General features: G+C 41.9%; 1 protein-coding gene across 4 annotated transcripts in view; it reads right to left on the bottom strand.

The window, feature by feature from the left end:
• The window catches only part of LOC310962756 (pleckstrin homology domain-containing family A member 5-like), a 207,314-nt gene extending 190,586 nt beyond the window's left edge, over positions 1 to 16,728 (bottom strand). For all 4 annotated transcript variants that reach the window (XM_083935313.1, XM_083935315.1, XM_083935316.1 and 1 more), the window contains exons 1-3: positions 16,626 to 16,728; positions 16,439 to 16,515; positions 15,578 to 15,635 (exon numbers count right to left, since the gene is read on the bottom strand). In XM_083935313.1, the coding sequence (XP_083791439.1) occupies positions 15,578 to 15,635; positions 16,439 to 16,515; positions 16,626 to 16,717 (227 nt within the window). In that variant the 5' untranslated portion in view covers positions 16,718 to 16,728. The remainder of the gene's footprint in view (positions 1 to 15,577; positions 15,636 to 16,438; positions 16,516 to 16,625) is intronic.
• Between the last annotated feature and the right edge of the window lie 538 nt (positions 16,729 to 17,266).

Raw genomic sequence — 17,266 nt, 5'->3', positions numbered from 1 at the left:
TATATATATATATATATATACGGTATATACAGTAATTATTAAAAAAGGAAACCTTTGCTGACATGGTTGCAATAATAACTTCTTGGTTAAGGTTATGAAATGATTTTGAAATGATTGTGGGAAGAGATGACAGTAAACAGGCACTGAAAGTGACAGAAACAGGAAATAAACTGTGGTCTCCCATAATAATCCAGACATCTTCTCTGCAGGGTTTCAGTCTCTGTAGCAAAGTCACGCTCCTCACATGGTGCAGCACTGGTTACATGCTGGCTTGCATACGTTTTAGAGTTTGCAAAGCGTAAACCTTACTGATCATGGTAAAACACAGGGTGGTTATCATATTGCTGAGGGTCACTCTCAATAATCCCATATCAGCCAGGCCCTTGTCAGAGTATCAGCAGCCTACATGCACATAATCTGGACGCCTCTGATCAACAGACCGGGAACAGGAAGGTCATTTCCAGAGAGTGTCAGGTTAAATGGGGTTAGCTGTGTCTTTAGGGGTCTGCGACTCCCTCTGCCGCGAGACCATTCCCGTTTCAAGGTCAGACGTTTGATGGGTGTCAGCAGAGACAGCGTGAGGGATGCAGTCACCCACACATGGAACAAAGAACAAGCTGCAGAAGTCTGGGAGTATCATTTTAAAGTGAAATATTCATACAAAAACAAAAAGCAAAGCCCACTCTTTCAAACCAGAAGGCAAACCTCTGCCAACACTCAACTATTCATTCATCATTCCAACACATCATTCCTATGGTTTCGGTTTGAAGTTGAAGTGATTCCTTGACTCTGCACATATCCCCTTAGGAGTTAGAATAAGCCTCTATCTCCATTAGTTTCACAGTTATGGCGCCATTCAGTAATTGTTTAATAGTGGAACTTACAGGTGTGGATCACTACCAAAATCTAATTGACTTCAGTCCAGCAAAAATCCAGACAAACTCATTAACAAACATGTTCATACATCAGTTACTGCTTGTATATATATTTATGGTCATTCTCTTTTTTAACATTTGTCCTCTACAATGGCTTATATACATACAAAACAAAATAGATCTTTTACTATCCTCAATTTAGAAATAGGCTATTTATGTAAACCCACATCCATGCAGGTCTGGTGAGGGAGAAACGATCGACCAATCAGCTCAGTAGGCAGGACTTAAAATGGGCGCATAGTGATTCAACCAGCCTGGGTGAGATGCTCTAGATTCAGCTGTTGTAACATAAATCATTCTTAAATTGGCAGATTCCTTGGATCATTAAGAAACATTTTAAATGAACTGCTCCAAGCAAATACTAACAGCTTCTGTGTTAACTAAAATGGCAATGCGGTGTGATTATGGGAATATCAATGCATAGCATTTTGATGTGATTGCAGCATCTTTTAAATTACCACTTGAGTTGCCAAACCCAGAAATGTTCAAATCCTACACCTGGGGTTTCATTAAAAAGAAGAACTTCTGAATGTTATCCAGAACGCAAATGACACATGGAGGTGTTGACAAGCTACAAATGCTTTCAAACCATCAACTTTATAAGGTTAAGATGAACAGAAAATGATTGCTTCTGCCAACAATTATTCTACTTATTTAAATTGATCTGTACAGAAAATGATAAAGAATGTCCATGACAAATCACAGCACAAAAGATAGATTAACATCAGAATATCGCCATTTATGTAAACACACTCAGTGTTGTGATCTTGTGTTGCTCCTGCAGTTGCCCAGTCCTCCCTTTAGGGATGATTCCTACTTTAGATCGTCAAACTACAGTTTTTACAATCCTCACACAAGTCCTCGTTTGAATTCACTACAGAGCATGTTTCATCTGAGAGGGATCCAAAAACACAACCACAAGCTGTCAGACGCTAAAGGTCATATCAATTCACTCAAACTCTTTAACGGTGTGTGTGTGTGTGTGTGTGTGTGTGTGTGTGTGTGTGTGTGTGTGTGTGTGTGTGTGTGTGTGTGTGTGTGTGTGTGTGTGTGTGTGTTTGTTTGTGTGTTTAAATTGCACAGGAAACTATTAGTAGATCTGCCCCACCCAGCCAACGACCCACTTACTCTAGGAACTGTCTGCCCCTAAAAAAAAACCCTGAATTGATATTGCAGTGCTAGTTATAACTATGGAAACGCACGCACATGCACACACACACACACACACGTCCTTGCCGTCACAGTTGTCCGCATTGCTTGTTAAGATGGAAACACCTGCAGAATGTATGACGGAGTGACATGTCCTGTCTTATCCATTCTTTCCCTCTGCTTCTTCGTGCTCACCATTTCCTCTCGTCCTATCTCTCTCTGCATCTGTTCACCACGGGGTGAATACTCTGACCACTGGCTTGTAAATATGCACACACACACATTACTTTTGGCGCTCGCACTTCCCTTTAGTGAAGCCTCAGATCATCTTGCATTAAGAAACACACACATAAAACTACATGTATGAGCCATGGATGCATAAATAGAAGCGGATACAGCGTTCAAGGTGCCCCATTTATTCCTAGGAAAGGTTCAACTGCCGTCTTAAAAATACCTGGATGATCAGCACTATTTCCGCATTATGGGGCCCATAGAGCAGGCGTACTAGAGACTTTGAGCGGGCTGATTCCAGCTTAACACTCTGGCTAACTTGAACAGGGATTAAATGATTCAACCATGTGGCTCTTCTAGACTGTTCAAATATTATCGGGCTGAATGTATCAAATTCTTATAGTGATGTGATATCTGGGGGGTTGTGATGCTTGTAAAAAAATAAAGATCTACTGTATCTATGTAACGTCTCTTTTGCCATGTAAGTCAATGGGAAAACGTTTTCTACGGCCAATGACATCATGTGACGGACCCGATACTTGCAATTACACAGTTTGGCCACTATGTCTAATTGGCTTAAAAGCCCAGCACACTTCCTGGGGCCTAGTATAACCCCATTGGATGGATGGATGGATGGATGGATGGATGTTTGCACTATATCAAGGTCAAAACAAACATTGAAGATATTGTCATGCTTATGAAGGCAGACTCTTCAGTGCAAATCTAGTGCTTGAAGTCAACAGTCCACAATAAGAATCCTAACACTCAGATTCTGTTTCACTTACTGTGATAATCTTATTAACTTGGCTTCTCTCCTTCACTCTGACACCAAGACAAAGCTTTCTTACACTCACTGCTCTGCTCTGCCAGTACTAATAATAATACACATATACTAAGCCATAATAAAAATGATCTTTAGCAGTCTAATAGTCATAGATTATATGGATCAATCAGAATGTGTAATCTTATTTTGTGACAACAACATACAGTATATGATAATACACTACATTTTTTTCAGAATCCAAGAAGTTAACGGATTATAAATATAATAGCCTGATCGGAATGGCTGTTTATGGTTAATCCAGTGAATTAAATACCTGAAAAATTCCAAGTACCTTGTCACATTGATGTAAAAATATCCATACATCATATCACTCATCCATGACCAATAGAAGCAGTTTCTGAATAAATGCGAGATGAAACATGGGCCATGCAGTTACAGAATCCAGTTAAAATTGCTGCTCAGTAGGTTGGGTAATGAGGTTATCATCTGAAGTTCAATGATATGGAAGATAAGGCTCCTTTGTTCCAACTGGTTGTGTTACAAACTGAAATCCTGTGGCAAATATAAACTTGTTCAATACACTGTAGCTTCGAGAGGATACATTTTGAGCACTTTTGGATTAAAATGAGATACAAACTGCCAATAGTCAGAGCAATGACAATGCAAAGAAGGCACTGCTACTTGCTCAAACCAGACATGTCCTGACTCTCAGTATTCTGTCCTTGTTTGCTCTCAAACCTGTTCTGTGCTCATCAGTGTGTCTCTGCATGCTGATGCGCTGTTGTATACACCTGCCATACCTTTGAGCACAGACATGCAGTCGTGCAAGTGCATATTTAAGTATGCATACTGTACGTAAGCACATAAATGTGACTTCACTGTGTGAGCTTCAATGTGTGAGGTGTACACACAGATGAACACACACAGTACTATTTACATCCTGGATCAGTGGCGGCTACACATATGTGGAGGAGCTCATTAAGTACCCACTCCTCGTTGAGGACCGTAACTGCAGAGTGATATGTGCTTTCACATCAGAGTCTCCAAACACCACAAAAGTCTACAATAACACCTAAAAAAGTTGCTAGATTAGTTGCTTTTGACAAAAAAAGGCACCATAGGATTTGGTAAAGTTGATAGATTTAGTGAGAGTGTCGCCAAGTTGGACACTGGATGTCACCCATTGGTTTGTGGACTCCTGTTGGCCTACCCCATCTTGGTATTTTGGAGCCAGAAGTGACCATATTTGGATAAGATGGCAGAACTAAGGAGAAGCGCTAATTCAGTGTTGTTTCAAAGCATTCAAGAAAACTTTCACCGATTTTCAACCAATCATCCGGTGGACTTTTGCCACAGGGTGAGCAGGGAGCTCTTAGTGCTGGTGCTGTTCATCTGCATGTACAGAAGTGACACAGAACCGGTTGAAAACGCATTCCCTTAATTTACCAGCTAACGCTAGAGCTATTTAGCTAACTTTGTTGGCAAGGTGCAGCCACCAAACGATGATCGAGTCAAAACACATTGTGAGGGGTCAAAGTTCTAAAACGATACCACAAAAACAATTTCACGGCTATTTCAATCTTGCTGCAGCCCGGCCATAAAGTACACCCTGCTTTATCGTCTACTTTACTCAAAATTGATGCAGCAGAACAGGGGATACCGTCCTTTTATTTGAGGCATATTCTCTGCCTGGTATGCCTACATTACCCACAATACAACTGGTCACAGATTCAGGTGTATCTTCTTTCTAACACACATCCAGGATACATACAAGCAGTTACCTGAGGCCTAAGACTAAGACAACAAGATTTTTTGATTAAATATTTTCTGTTGGATAATCCAATACTCAGTGCATTTACATGCAGTTTCAAAACCCAACTTAAGGGCATACTGTGGTTTCTCAAACACCATGTAAACACCTTACCCCGGGTAAAATAGGAACCCCGGTTACCAGACCTAGAAAACTCCTTCAGTACCCTGATTATTCGTGCATGTAAACAGCCTTCCCGGATTTTAATTGGGTTTCGTTTCTGCGCATGCTCCTCCGTGGCAGTGGTTTCTGAACCGGAAATTGAATAAACCAGGAAGCAACGGTGCTGAAAACAATGTGAAAAATGATGTTATGTGTAGGCTGCAGAAACAAGTTCTAAAAGATGTTGTCCAGCACTTTTACAATGTTTTATTCAAATGAAATGTACTTATTGTAATAAAAGAAATGTATGTTTGCAGAATAAATTCTGTGAAGTGCTTTCAGACATCTCTGCATGAACACATGCCAGCACACATCCACACTGAAAGGAGAAAGTTTTATTGTCTGCTGAGCATCATTGAGTTTTACACGGTGAGTCAGACTGGGCTGCTGCTGCAGTGCATGCATGAAGTTGTGTTTCTGGTGGGCGGAAAGCAACAAGGCTATGTTCATGTTACTCTAACTGTTTATTTTGTGGTGTTCCCAAAGCACTGAGCAGCTGCCTAGCAAAACCAAAGACACATACACAAAGGCACAGAAGAGAGGGAGAGAGAAATGTAGACACAGTGAAAATGGAAGAGAAATAGGGAGAGACAGCTGAGTGGCCTGACATGACTACCACCCCTCCTCTCTTCACAGTGTCAGCTCCAGGTTACTCAGATTCTCTTTCATTTCATTCCTCAGTCCCTTTCTCTTCATTTTTTATTCATCTGTCTGTGTTAGCAGAGGGCTGGAGTATCAGGAGGCTCAGCAACACAGCTAAAAACCTCTTTCATCTCCACATAGTTCAGTCCGAATGACAACTCCCCAGACCATGCCCTGTTTGTTAACTCTCCCACTGCAGAGGTCAAAATTCAGCTGCATGTCAGAGTTGGTGAAGTCAGACATAAAGTTCTGACCTCTAACCCCGAACCCTCATCACACTCATGACATCTCTTCCGTCGTGATATGTTTAAATAAGCACCCCAAGCTAGTGAGTTTCAGTATACAGCGGATCATTTTTTATTCATATCCAAAGTGTGCTTTGCTGCATTGTTATGCATGTGCCTGTGCAAACTGTAGCTGGAATTACTAGTTTAATTACATTTCCCATAAACATTCAGGTAATGTCTGTGTTTATTTTCTCTCCTCTAAGTGCAGGACAGCACCCTAAACACTACAGGAATGTCTATTCTCCAGCAGAGGCTTCACTGTTGTCTTTCAGTCGAATAATTAAAGTGAAAATGGAGCCATGGGATGCTTTTTGACATGTGACAGTATGTAGCAGGAGCTGGAGTAAATAATATCGTCTCACTGATATTTTTGGCCAGTCATAAAGATATCAGTATCAGCATGTATGCTTTCCAATATGATCATTTTTGTTACAGAACATATAATGGGGAAAATTCTGGTTGGGGTGATTTAACCTAAATGGTCATCAATTGACTGATACTGAACATGATGAAGATAACTGTGTTATTATTTTATCTTTATTTTAATTCAGAATTGGTTGACAATATAATACATTTGATATACACCATATAATGTATATCAATGTTAAATATTCTTTAATAAAGTTATTTGTTTAGGGAAGCAACTTCTGAGTAGCTTTGCAGAGGCATATTGGTGTGAAATCACTGCACAATCTACATAGAAAAGGACGTTTTTCATTCCATTTAAAAATCCACTATATCAGCCGCCATATCGCCATATAGTACATTTTTCCCCTCTAAAATCATTTGTTGGTCATGCCCTACTTTTTCCCATTGTCTCCTCCACGACTGAACTGCATTTCAAGCTTTTCCAGCAGCTTACAGATCTGGTAAATTACATATTTATATGAAGTTCAATGCTCAATAGTGATTATTTCACGTCTTCGTCACATTGAATAAGATGTTATTTTGCTATAAACAACCAAAATGATGTTTTGTTACATTCTACAGAAGGGTGATACATTAAAAACACATTTATAAATGTGTCACCTGTTTGTAATTAGACTTATGTTCCTATACAACCTACATTTTCAGCAGTTTCAAGCACTTTATCTAAAATCCAAGCACTCATCAAACCTTGAAAATTACACATTAAAATTCAAGTGTTTTTCCAAGTAATTTCCAGCCCCTCTAAGAACCCCGCTAATAACAGCATCAATATGCAGGGAGTTCTTCTTCTTCTGGCGAGCATGAATACGCTCAGACCGTTTCAAAACAACATGGCCAGAGTTAGAGCAAACTATTGTTGACTGATAGTAGAAGACAGAATGCCCAACCATCCCACTGACATCCTCTCTACCCCTTTTCTTTGAAGAACTACAACCGTCATTGTGCTTCTACCTTTGCAGAAATAACTGCAAAATCCAAGAAAAGAAACTAAGACAAAACAATCGATATTCTCACAACCATAGCCGGCTCTCAGGAGAACAGAAAAATGCCTTTATAGGGGCATGTGTGCGTATGAGTGGGCGATGTATCTATGTATGTAGCTATGTACGTGAATTGAAATAGCTCTTAGGGAATCTAGTACTTTATTTTTACACCCTTAAAGTTCTTTATGCACACCAACTTTTCTCAACTTATGTGCTTCTTGGGGAAAAAAGAGCCCTGCCTGAATTGATGGACTGACATCCCAGCAAACATATAAATATGAAGTTATGAAGTTACAGGTTCCCAAGTTAGGAATAAAATCCATCTTTGTGCTCCGCTGTGTTGCCATCCGTCGTGTTTGCAGTGAAGAGGATCAGCTGCATCCACGACTGCCCTGTGGATACTAATGTGTTGCTATGTGGCCGTCCTGCATGCGTCCTTCCCCCGATATTTATCACCATCACTAGTCCTCATCAGCTGTGCTCATCATGCACAAATACAGCAAGCTTCATCTCTGCTGCTATATATCACTTCCTAACTCCTGCACCCATACCACCACAGTCACGCTTACGCAGAGGGGCAGCAGAAGACTGGGGAGGTGTGTGTGTGTCTCAGGTGCAATAATACGTTATTTGGTGCATATCTAATAGTGTATTTTAAGGATGTCAATAGTCAAGCAAAGGGACAGTCAAAAGTCAGAACGGATCTGTTTCTAGATCAGGGAGCACACACACACACACACACACACACACACACACACACACACACACACACACACACACACACACACACACACACACACACACACACACACACACACACACACACACACACACACACACACACACACACACACACACACACACACACACACACACACACACACACACACACACACACACACACACACACACACACACACACACACACACACACACACACACACACACACACACACACACATTGGGAGTGTGAGAGCTGCAAGGTCAAACTTCTGATACCTGCCAGGCTCATACACCAACACATTCAGAGGAGAGGTCAAGCTCAAAGTTTGCGCACACACGCACAGGCACACACACTCACATATATATTCAGATTTAGAGGATAGGTTCTTATTTAGTGCCCACGTACACACAGCTGGCAAAGGCTTTAAGGAGTGCTCAGTGAAGCAGGGAGCAAACATCAAACAGCTCCAACCAGGAGAGCAAGAGAGACACACACACACACACGCACAGAGGGGGAGAGAGAGATGTAAAAAGAGAAGCTTCACACAGATTTCTCCTGGGATTTGAGACCTGAGGCCCCCACTAAGCAGAAAGGGTCTACACACGCACACACACGCACACGCATCTGATAAAAAGGAATGTGCACACAAGGCTACTCTCACAGAAGAAATCAGTGTCTATTATTTGAAAGAAATGGACAACACAAATAGCATCATTCATTACCAAATAATACAGGAACAATTAAACGTAACCTGTGAGCGACAGATTCAGACTTGTATGGATCCTACATTTAACATAATGCAACATGAAAGTCTTTTATTCCCACTTGTAAATACACGTCAACCTCCAAGTTGTTATTATGATTTGTCGGAAATATGCAACTTGGTGCTTAATAATACCGTGTGCCGCATAAAGCAAACAAATATGGATGCCACAGTCTTTCATTTATGGATTTATGGTTGCTTTATACCCAACACTAGGGATGTCACGATGTGAGGTTTGGATATGACAATTATAATCAGAGAAAATATCACGTTTTCACAATTATTAATCAGGTAATTTATGATTCAACACTATGGAAGGAAAAAGAGACACAAACATTATTTTCCTGCACATCAACCATGTCAGCCTACTTTATATCTAAAATAGATGGTTAAGCAAATTCTCCTCAGACTGGAGTTATATTCAGGTAATTACTACATATCCCTGCTGGATTCAGAAAGAAAACAGTAGCATGTGAACTACTACTACTACTACTACCCCAGATTTTAGCATAAAGGGCTGGATGATTATCATGAAGATGCTGGAACATGTTCAATGTGTTGGACCTTTTGCATTCACATTTGATGGCAGACTTGCAAATCAGCTATCCATCTTCTACAACAACTCCCTGGTCATTTTGAAGATCCAAATTGCGCCCACGCTGCTGATTTCAGGCACTTTTTGAAGGATACTATATAAGCTGGAATGTCGGCTCCCTCTGACATTTTTACGGCTTTTCTTCTCAACACTTCAGCTGAGTGGCACGACGACTCTCGCACACAAAGAACAAACTGGCGCACACATAAACGTCAGTCGCGAGATTTGTCTTCACAGGGCAACAATGCAGGAATCAGGACACTAGATCGTAGCTTCTACAATTTGAACAGTTATGAAACTGTGCCATTTACCAAGGTAATGGCAAAATTGGTTAATTCCAACATCCCTACACAACGGCTATCGTTCTGCAACTTGTACCAGATAGAATACAAAAAAAAAGTGATTTTCAAGAGCTATTTTACAAACCTCCTTGGGAATTCATTATTGTGCACATTTATAAAAACCCACGTGTACTCTCCAATGTGTGCAGAGTGTAGTGGGAAGCACAGTGTCCCACTCGTACAACCCAGTGGGACACTGTGCTGCAGAGAGGAAGAGAGAAACGCTGAGAGACTGAGAGAAGAGACCAACAAGATAAACAGGCTGGTGACCAATTTAAGGGTGATTCTGAATAAATGAATGGAGAAAGATTCTTTACAGAGCCCCGGGGCTCGCTGTATATTTATTCAGCCATGTTTTTTTTCATCCAGCTTCACTGCAACATTTGCTGTATTGTATCTGACCCTACACATCTATAAAACCTCCCCGATTCTGCATCTTCTCACAATCATCCACTGCTCCTACAACAACAGCTGCAGCAGTGTACATGTCAGGGGTTATAGATAGAACTGAGTAGAAGTATCATCTTTCAAATCACTGTTTGACAGACCTTTGCAAGTTCCTTCTGATGGTGAAATATTAAACCAACTCTTATTCATCCACATTAAACTACTTATACAGCACAGCAGTAGCCCGCTGGATCTGTTGTTTTAGATAACGCAAAGTGGGATGAGATGTGAGAGTCACATGTTGATCATTTCCCTTTTTGGAAGACATTTGGAGCCACTTCTTTGCTCCGGAGCTGACATGGACAGCAGCCGAGTGGTGAAACAATGTGGAAGTTGCAGTTCCTCTTATAGGCTGATTACATGGAAGTCAAAGAGAAACCCCCCCAATGTGCAATCTCACAATTCTTCTTATCAGAGTCATACCCGCACCACGGGAAGTGATGCTACTACAAATACAGGCCAATATAGCCCCACCCAGTCCACTGTGAAAAATCATGAAAATACACAGAGCATGTGTAGGCCAAATGGAAAGAAATAAAACTGTAGAAATGAAGCAATACATGAATTTGAGCTTTTACAGTACCAAGACATTGTTTTACACAGATTGAGATGGTTGTAATGTGCCTGGAACACTGACTTTGATCTAATCTGTACAAGCATACCACTTTTATCTTTTTTAAAAGCTGTACCAGCACATGTTTAATACTGCGACACTCGCATGCAAACTGATGAATCTCTGATTAGCCCAAATTACTCAAGAAATAAACAATATATGGCATTATTTACCAGAAGCCTGTAAATAGAGTAAAAAGTGTCAGTTTCAAAAGGTTGATAAGCTATGATTCCATTATCAGACTAGTCCTGTTCGCCAATTGCTTGGCCCTCGGAACTGTTGCTTGCAGCGTTCTTGATAACTGCTCATCCAATCAACTGATTGAACCGATGAACAGTTAATGAGATATGTGCAGGACAGTCATATATACATATATACATACATACATACATACTAGGGCTGCCCCCAAATAGTCGACCAAGCACTGGTCGACCAAAAAATCTTTAGCCGACCAAAATTTCATTAGTCTATTGGTGGCAAGAAAAAAGACAACATTTGGAGCCATGTCTTGTAGGGATTGACTGATATGGATTTTTTAGGGCTGATGCCGATACCGATTTTCAACCTTATCCGATGACCCATACAGACTGCCAATTTTCTTGAGCCAATATTTGGGGCTGATACTACTTTTGCTCCCTCAATTTATATCATAAAAATTACACAGATGATAACAAATGTTACGAATGTCAATTTTTTAAAAAAGGAACATTTATTAAACTTAAAAAAGGCCTCTCCAGCAACACGGAGCTGCCTGTGGTCCCTGTCTGTGAATAATGCCTGAAAAAAACGAATAGCGAATGCAGCAGCCCGCATAATATTGGCCGGCTGATTTATAGGTCTAACACTAATGTCTATGTGACTGGCAGCTGGCCCAAAATGCTGGAGGGCATTTCATTTGAAGGGCTACATACAGGAAGTCGTGACACTCACTCACTGTCAGTGTTTTGTTTTTATTTTACACGGAAGGTCCCTTCGACATCGCGGTTAGACAGCTAATAATTAATAGCCGTTCATGTCGGGAAAGACATCTAAAATATGGGATCACTTTGAAAAGAACAAGGATGACCCCAAGAAGGTCACTATCTTAAACATGTAAGTAGCGTTAGCCTAGCCCAATGTTTGAAAGCAGAGATAAATACATTTTATTATTGTTATACGCTAGTATTAGACTATTCATGTGTACTTTGCAGGTGTCATTAACAGGCAGCAGACTTATAGTGCATGGCTGTGTGCACTTGTAAAATAATGGTTATTAATTATGTTGAATTATGTTATTCCGTCACAGAGGCTATACTTGGGGGGAAATATATATATATATATATATATATGCGTCTATTAGTCGACTTTTTGTTTTAAGTAATGACTAGAGCCCTAATACATGAAGAGATTCCTTGCTTTATAGTAAGGTTATGCTGTTACAGCGCCACCTATAGGTCAACTGGTACCAAAATTTGCATTGGTAAATCTATACACGTCCACTAAATGTGGTTTCAATAGCATAAAGCGTTCATGAAGTAGATTGGATGAACGCTTCTCGAGATATGCAAAGGACAGACAGAATGACATACACACATACAGAGATTCCTTGCTTTCATAGTTGGATACTAAAGCTTAAAAATGGCTAGGCCTTGAATGACGGGTGTCTCAGCCTATCACTCAGAGGCATGAAAGCCACTGTCTAATGCAGCAGTAAGCACTAAAGCCTAAATATTTCCCCCAAAAGCCAAATGGGTGACATCATTTACTTCATGTTTTCCTGCAGTCAATGGGACAACCACGTAAGTTGCATGCTGGATTCATTTCCCTGAGAGCCATGTTGTGCATTGTTCACCTGAGTGAAAGTGAAATATATTCTATAGCGGCACATGAGAAGCTGTGTGTTTCAATCCAAGCCAAAACTTCTCTTGCATGCCATGAGTGAATGCAGGAGCAATTAGTTAGCCGTGCAGAGCTAAAAAGCTTGGCAGCACTTCCAAATCTGGGCAATCAAAGAAAACAATGTTTTGAAAGTCATTTGGAAGACACTGCAGCAGTCCCTGAACACTGAGGAACATACAACAGCCCAAGAAAAACTGTGGCCCAGCCCTCCATGTTTCACTTCTCTCTGAAACAACAGTGGTGTGGACTGAAGAGATACAGTGACACCAGGGCTTTGCACGCTGTCAAATTAAGATTGCGTCAATGTTTGTCGTAAAAGCAGTGCGGTTTCAAGCGTTGCCAAGTGATGACATTTCAGCTGACTCCGTTTACCCCAGCGTGGGGTATTTAGAGTTAACTCGAAAGGCCTTACAATGCAACCGAGGACAGAAACATATCCAAAATCAAACAAGAGCAAGAGCCCTTTGACCCCCATCCCCGAAACACTGAGCCTGGGGAGTGACCGCCTGTCAACGGCCATTCAGAGGGCAGCATGTCCTTCAACACCACGGATGTTCCAATAATGGGTCTGATAGAAAAGTGACTCTGCAGGAATTTGGGAGGAATTTAAAGGATTCGAAGAAGTGGTGATGATGCAGTGTTGTTCAGTGAATCTGAGACTGAGCCCGATTGTTCACAGTCAATTGCTGCTCATTGTATTCATGACTGTATATGTGGCAACATGAATCCTTAGCGTGCGGTTCAGACTGAGTCAGCTCAGGCCTAATCTCTTCTATCAATGCCTATCCTAACTGCCACCAAGCACAGACACTAGTACAAAAATGACAATGATTGACCAGCTTCAGCCCTTACTCACAGGTCATGTTCTTCAGGGAATAAAAACACATTTGTGCTCAGGCAAACAAACAGAGGAGGCTTGAGGTCGTTTTCTGGTACCTCTGCATTTACGTTCATTCTTCAACAGTGCTGCCAAACCTTGATTATGGAAAGTAACCTCATAAAATGAAGCAATGTCTGCCTGAGGACCATTTGGAGTTCTGCTACAAAGCCCACATGGTCTCAACATAGTTTTGGCTGTTTTCGCATTATACTGGAAAACAAACAGTCAGTATTGAATGGTATAGAGCATATACCTTCAGGTCTCAGGTTGAGTTCTTAAATCGGCAATAAAGTTGAGTTCAGTCGAGTCAGGTCTAAAGCTCCAGCTTCACTGCATTAGGGCTGCAACTAATGACTATTTTCATTTAATCCATTGATATTTTTCTCGATTAATGGGTTTGTTGTTCGTTCTAAAAAACGTCAGAAAATGGTGAAAAATGACGATCAGTGTTTTCCAAAGCCCAAGATGACGTCCTCAAATGTCTTGTTTTGTCCACAACTCAAACATATAAAGTTTACTGTCATAGAGGGGGAATGAAACCAGAAAGTATTCTCTTTTAAGAAACTGAAATAAGAGAATTCGTAAAAAGTTTAGTTTTAATACCTTTAGTTTACGTTATATAGTGCCCATATGGTAGACCTTCCTCAATAAAGTTGTGTTTAATTACAACTTTATGACGTATTAATGGCAACTTGGAGGTGAAGTGGGGAAGGGGAATGCACAAGGCACTGATGGCCATAGGTTGTGGGGGGTCTGAATTAGTTAATCCTGCCATCAGTCCCAACTGTTGCACGCATTTCATGCCTCCCTGCACCACCTCTGACTGTGTCCTGTTCTGATCCAACGCGTCCTCAACGTGCTCTGGCTGCATTCACAGCTGTCCACTTCCAGAGACTCCTTTAACGGACCGGCCGTGTTTGCATGTGAGCACTTAACATGTGTAACTGTGCTTGTATATTTACATGTCCCTGTGCACGCATACATGCATGCATGCATGCATGCAGGGTGTGTATGTGTGCACATTCTGCATGCATTCATACATACCAATGAGCAGCGGTTCTGGGCTATTTATAGAGAGGCTATATTAGCTCACCATATGTGTCAGCTGCTGCTCTCAAAATGGCCACAGAGAGCAACAGCAGGAAAACTAGGTGGAAAAGTAGGTAGAACAAATGAAAGTGTCACCTCGCAACCTCAGTGCATGTGTGTGTGTGTGTGTGTGTGTGTGTGTGTGTGTGTGTGTGTGTGTGTGTGTGTGTGTGTGTGTGTCAGCTATGGGTGTATGCGAGGCTAAGAGCTGCAGGGTGTTTTTGTCGTCAAACAGGTCCACAAAATATATGTACGTAAATGGGCACTTGGAGCCGGAGTTGCTAATAACCCTGGAGGCGTTAGACACACATATATAAAACACACACACAGCACACACATGTGCACACACGCAGGACACCAACAAGTAGAGCCTGTTCAGCACAGCGCAGCAGCCTCTGAGTCACAATTGCTTGTCAAACTTGCATCCTACTGACAGCAAAGAATGGCTCCTGAGAAAATCCCTCCACTGGTGCGTGTTTACCTGTTTGTGCATATGTGTATGTGTGTGTGTTTGTTTTACAGGAGGGCAAACAGAGATATTTAAGAATTCCTGCAGCAGGGCAGAGAGGTGGGCGTTGATAAGAGCTGAGGGAAATCTCTGTGCCTGCCCACCAAACAAAGCAGCCCCTCACTGCCTGAGCTCTCTCTCTCTCTCTCTCTCTCTCTCTCTCTCTCTCTCTCTCTCTCTCTCTCTCTCTCTCTCTCTCTCTCTCTCTCTCTCTCTCTCTCTCTCTCTCTCTCTCTCTCTCTCTCTCTCTCTCTCTCTCTCTCTCTCTCTCTCTCTCTCTCTCTCTCTCTCTCTCTCTCTCTCTCTCATCACCACATTCCAACTCACTTGATGAAGCAGCGAGCTCCCTCGAATGTGTATCCTTCCTCCCATCCTGTTGGTAAATCTGTAAGAAGAGGGGAGGGAAAGAGAAAATATGAGCAGCTGAGCAGAGACATAGAACTGATTATACACACACACATACATACATACATACACCTGCACAGCAATGCAGTGTCTGGACCACAAATAGCTAATTTGGCTTGTGCCCTTTAATTGTGCATCCCACCCCCCGTTTCCCCAATAAGCAGAGCAGACATTGTAGATCGCTGGATCATTGTGTGCAGCTCAGCCTCCAGCTGTCTGAACGCACTGCTGATGTGATCTGCATGGAACCCGCCATCCCTTTGGCGTCGCGGCAGATGTGCCATATATATATTTGGGAATATGGGTTTGCACTGACGCACTGCATTGTTCTATAAGCAGCCTCGGCGCCTGGACGTGCTAAGAAACACTGGATTTCTGCAGCATAGCTGGCTTCATTGGGAAATATGTCAAATGCCACTGCAGGGAATCGGCTCCGAAATCGGTTCACGCCTACGTGACGGAACTTTTAAAAAGTGTGTCGCAAAGTGTCCAGGTGGAGCGACCAGGGGGCGGTGGTGGTGGGGGGGAGGACGCCGTGCGTAATGGTCCGCCAGAGGAGGGCAGAGAGAGGGTAGCGGAACAGAGGAGGCTGTTGCTTTTGCTGCAGAGAGAACAAATCTCCCCTCATCGTCTTCACGGCTCTTCTCCGCAACTTGTCGCCCTCTTTTCTTTTTTTTTCTCCTCCGCCGTGACGCTCGGGACAATCTTTCCCAGGTGTTGCGCGCGTGTGCGTGTGTGCGTGCGCTGTTTTCGAAGGGATAGAATAAAGAGACATTTGTTTACCTGGAGTTTTTCTGTGCCCCGTGATTATAGCTTCTCCAGTAACAGGATGCAGCCAGGTTGTGCTCTTTGCTTCTTCGCTGTTGGTGGAAGAAAACGGGGGAGAGGTGAACAGAGAACCCGAGAAAAGACAAACAGGAAAAATGCGTCAGTGCGTGTCCGTAAATCCATGCGTCCGCGTGATATTTACTTGATGAAGAATATGCGTCCATCCCGAGTCACCCCATAACTCCAGGAAGAGGGAAGGCAGGAGAGCCAGTCCGGCTTAGGATCCGCCGCCATGTCTAGCTGAGAGCCTCACTGCTCTGGGTTACTACACACAGGGCTGAGTGCGCGGCGCCGTGCCAAGCGCGCGCACAATCCTTTACGCGCGCCTACAGGAGCGCGCTTCGAGGATAAAGACAAGAAATGATTTTTCTGCCAAGTGAGGGTAGACGTCTCGATGGGTGTGTGATTAAAGGAACGTTCACTATTAGTGTGATTCCTGCACGTGTTGCCATAACTGCTTTAAGGTTCAGCTGTGAGTTTATGATCAATCAACAACTTTGTAACAAAACTGACAATACAGCCAAGTTCACCAGGAAATGCAAAATATTATTTTATAGGTTATATGGTGCACTCATTTTTATCAGTCCATAAGTCCATATATAATATATACAGTTTATATAAAGTATATACATATACATTTGAATCTTTATTGAATATATAATATATATATAAATATATAATAATAATAATAAAAACTAAAAGTGAATGAGCAGTAAAAAGTAAAAAAGTTGAGCTCTAAATGGAGGTGGAGTACAAATTTGGGTGTGGTCCGAGCAATGGCAG

Source organism: Echiichthys vipera (assembly GCF_963691815.1).
Source record: "Echiichthys vipera genome assembly, chromosome: 20".
Classification (NCBI taxonomy): Eukaryota; Metazoa; Chordata; class Actinopteri; order Perciformes; family Trachinidae; genus Echiichthys; species Echiichthys vipera.
The sequence above is the reverse complement of the archived record's forward strand: the minus strand, read 5'-3'. Positions and strand labels throughout refer to the sequence as shown.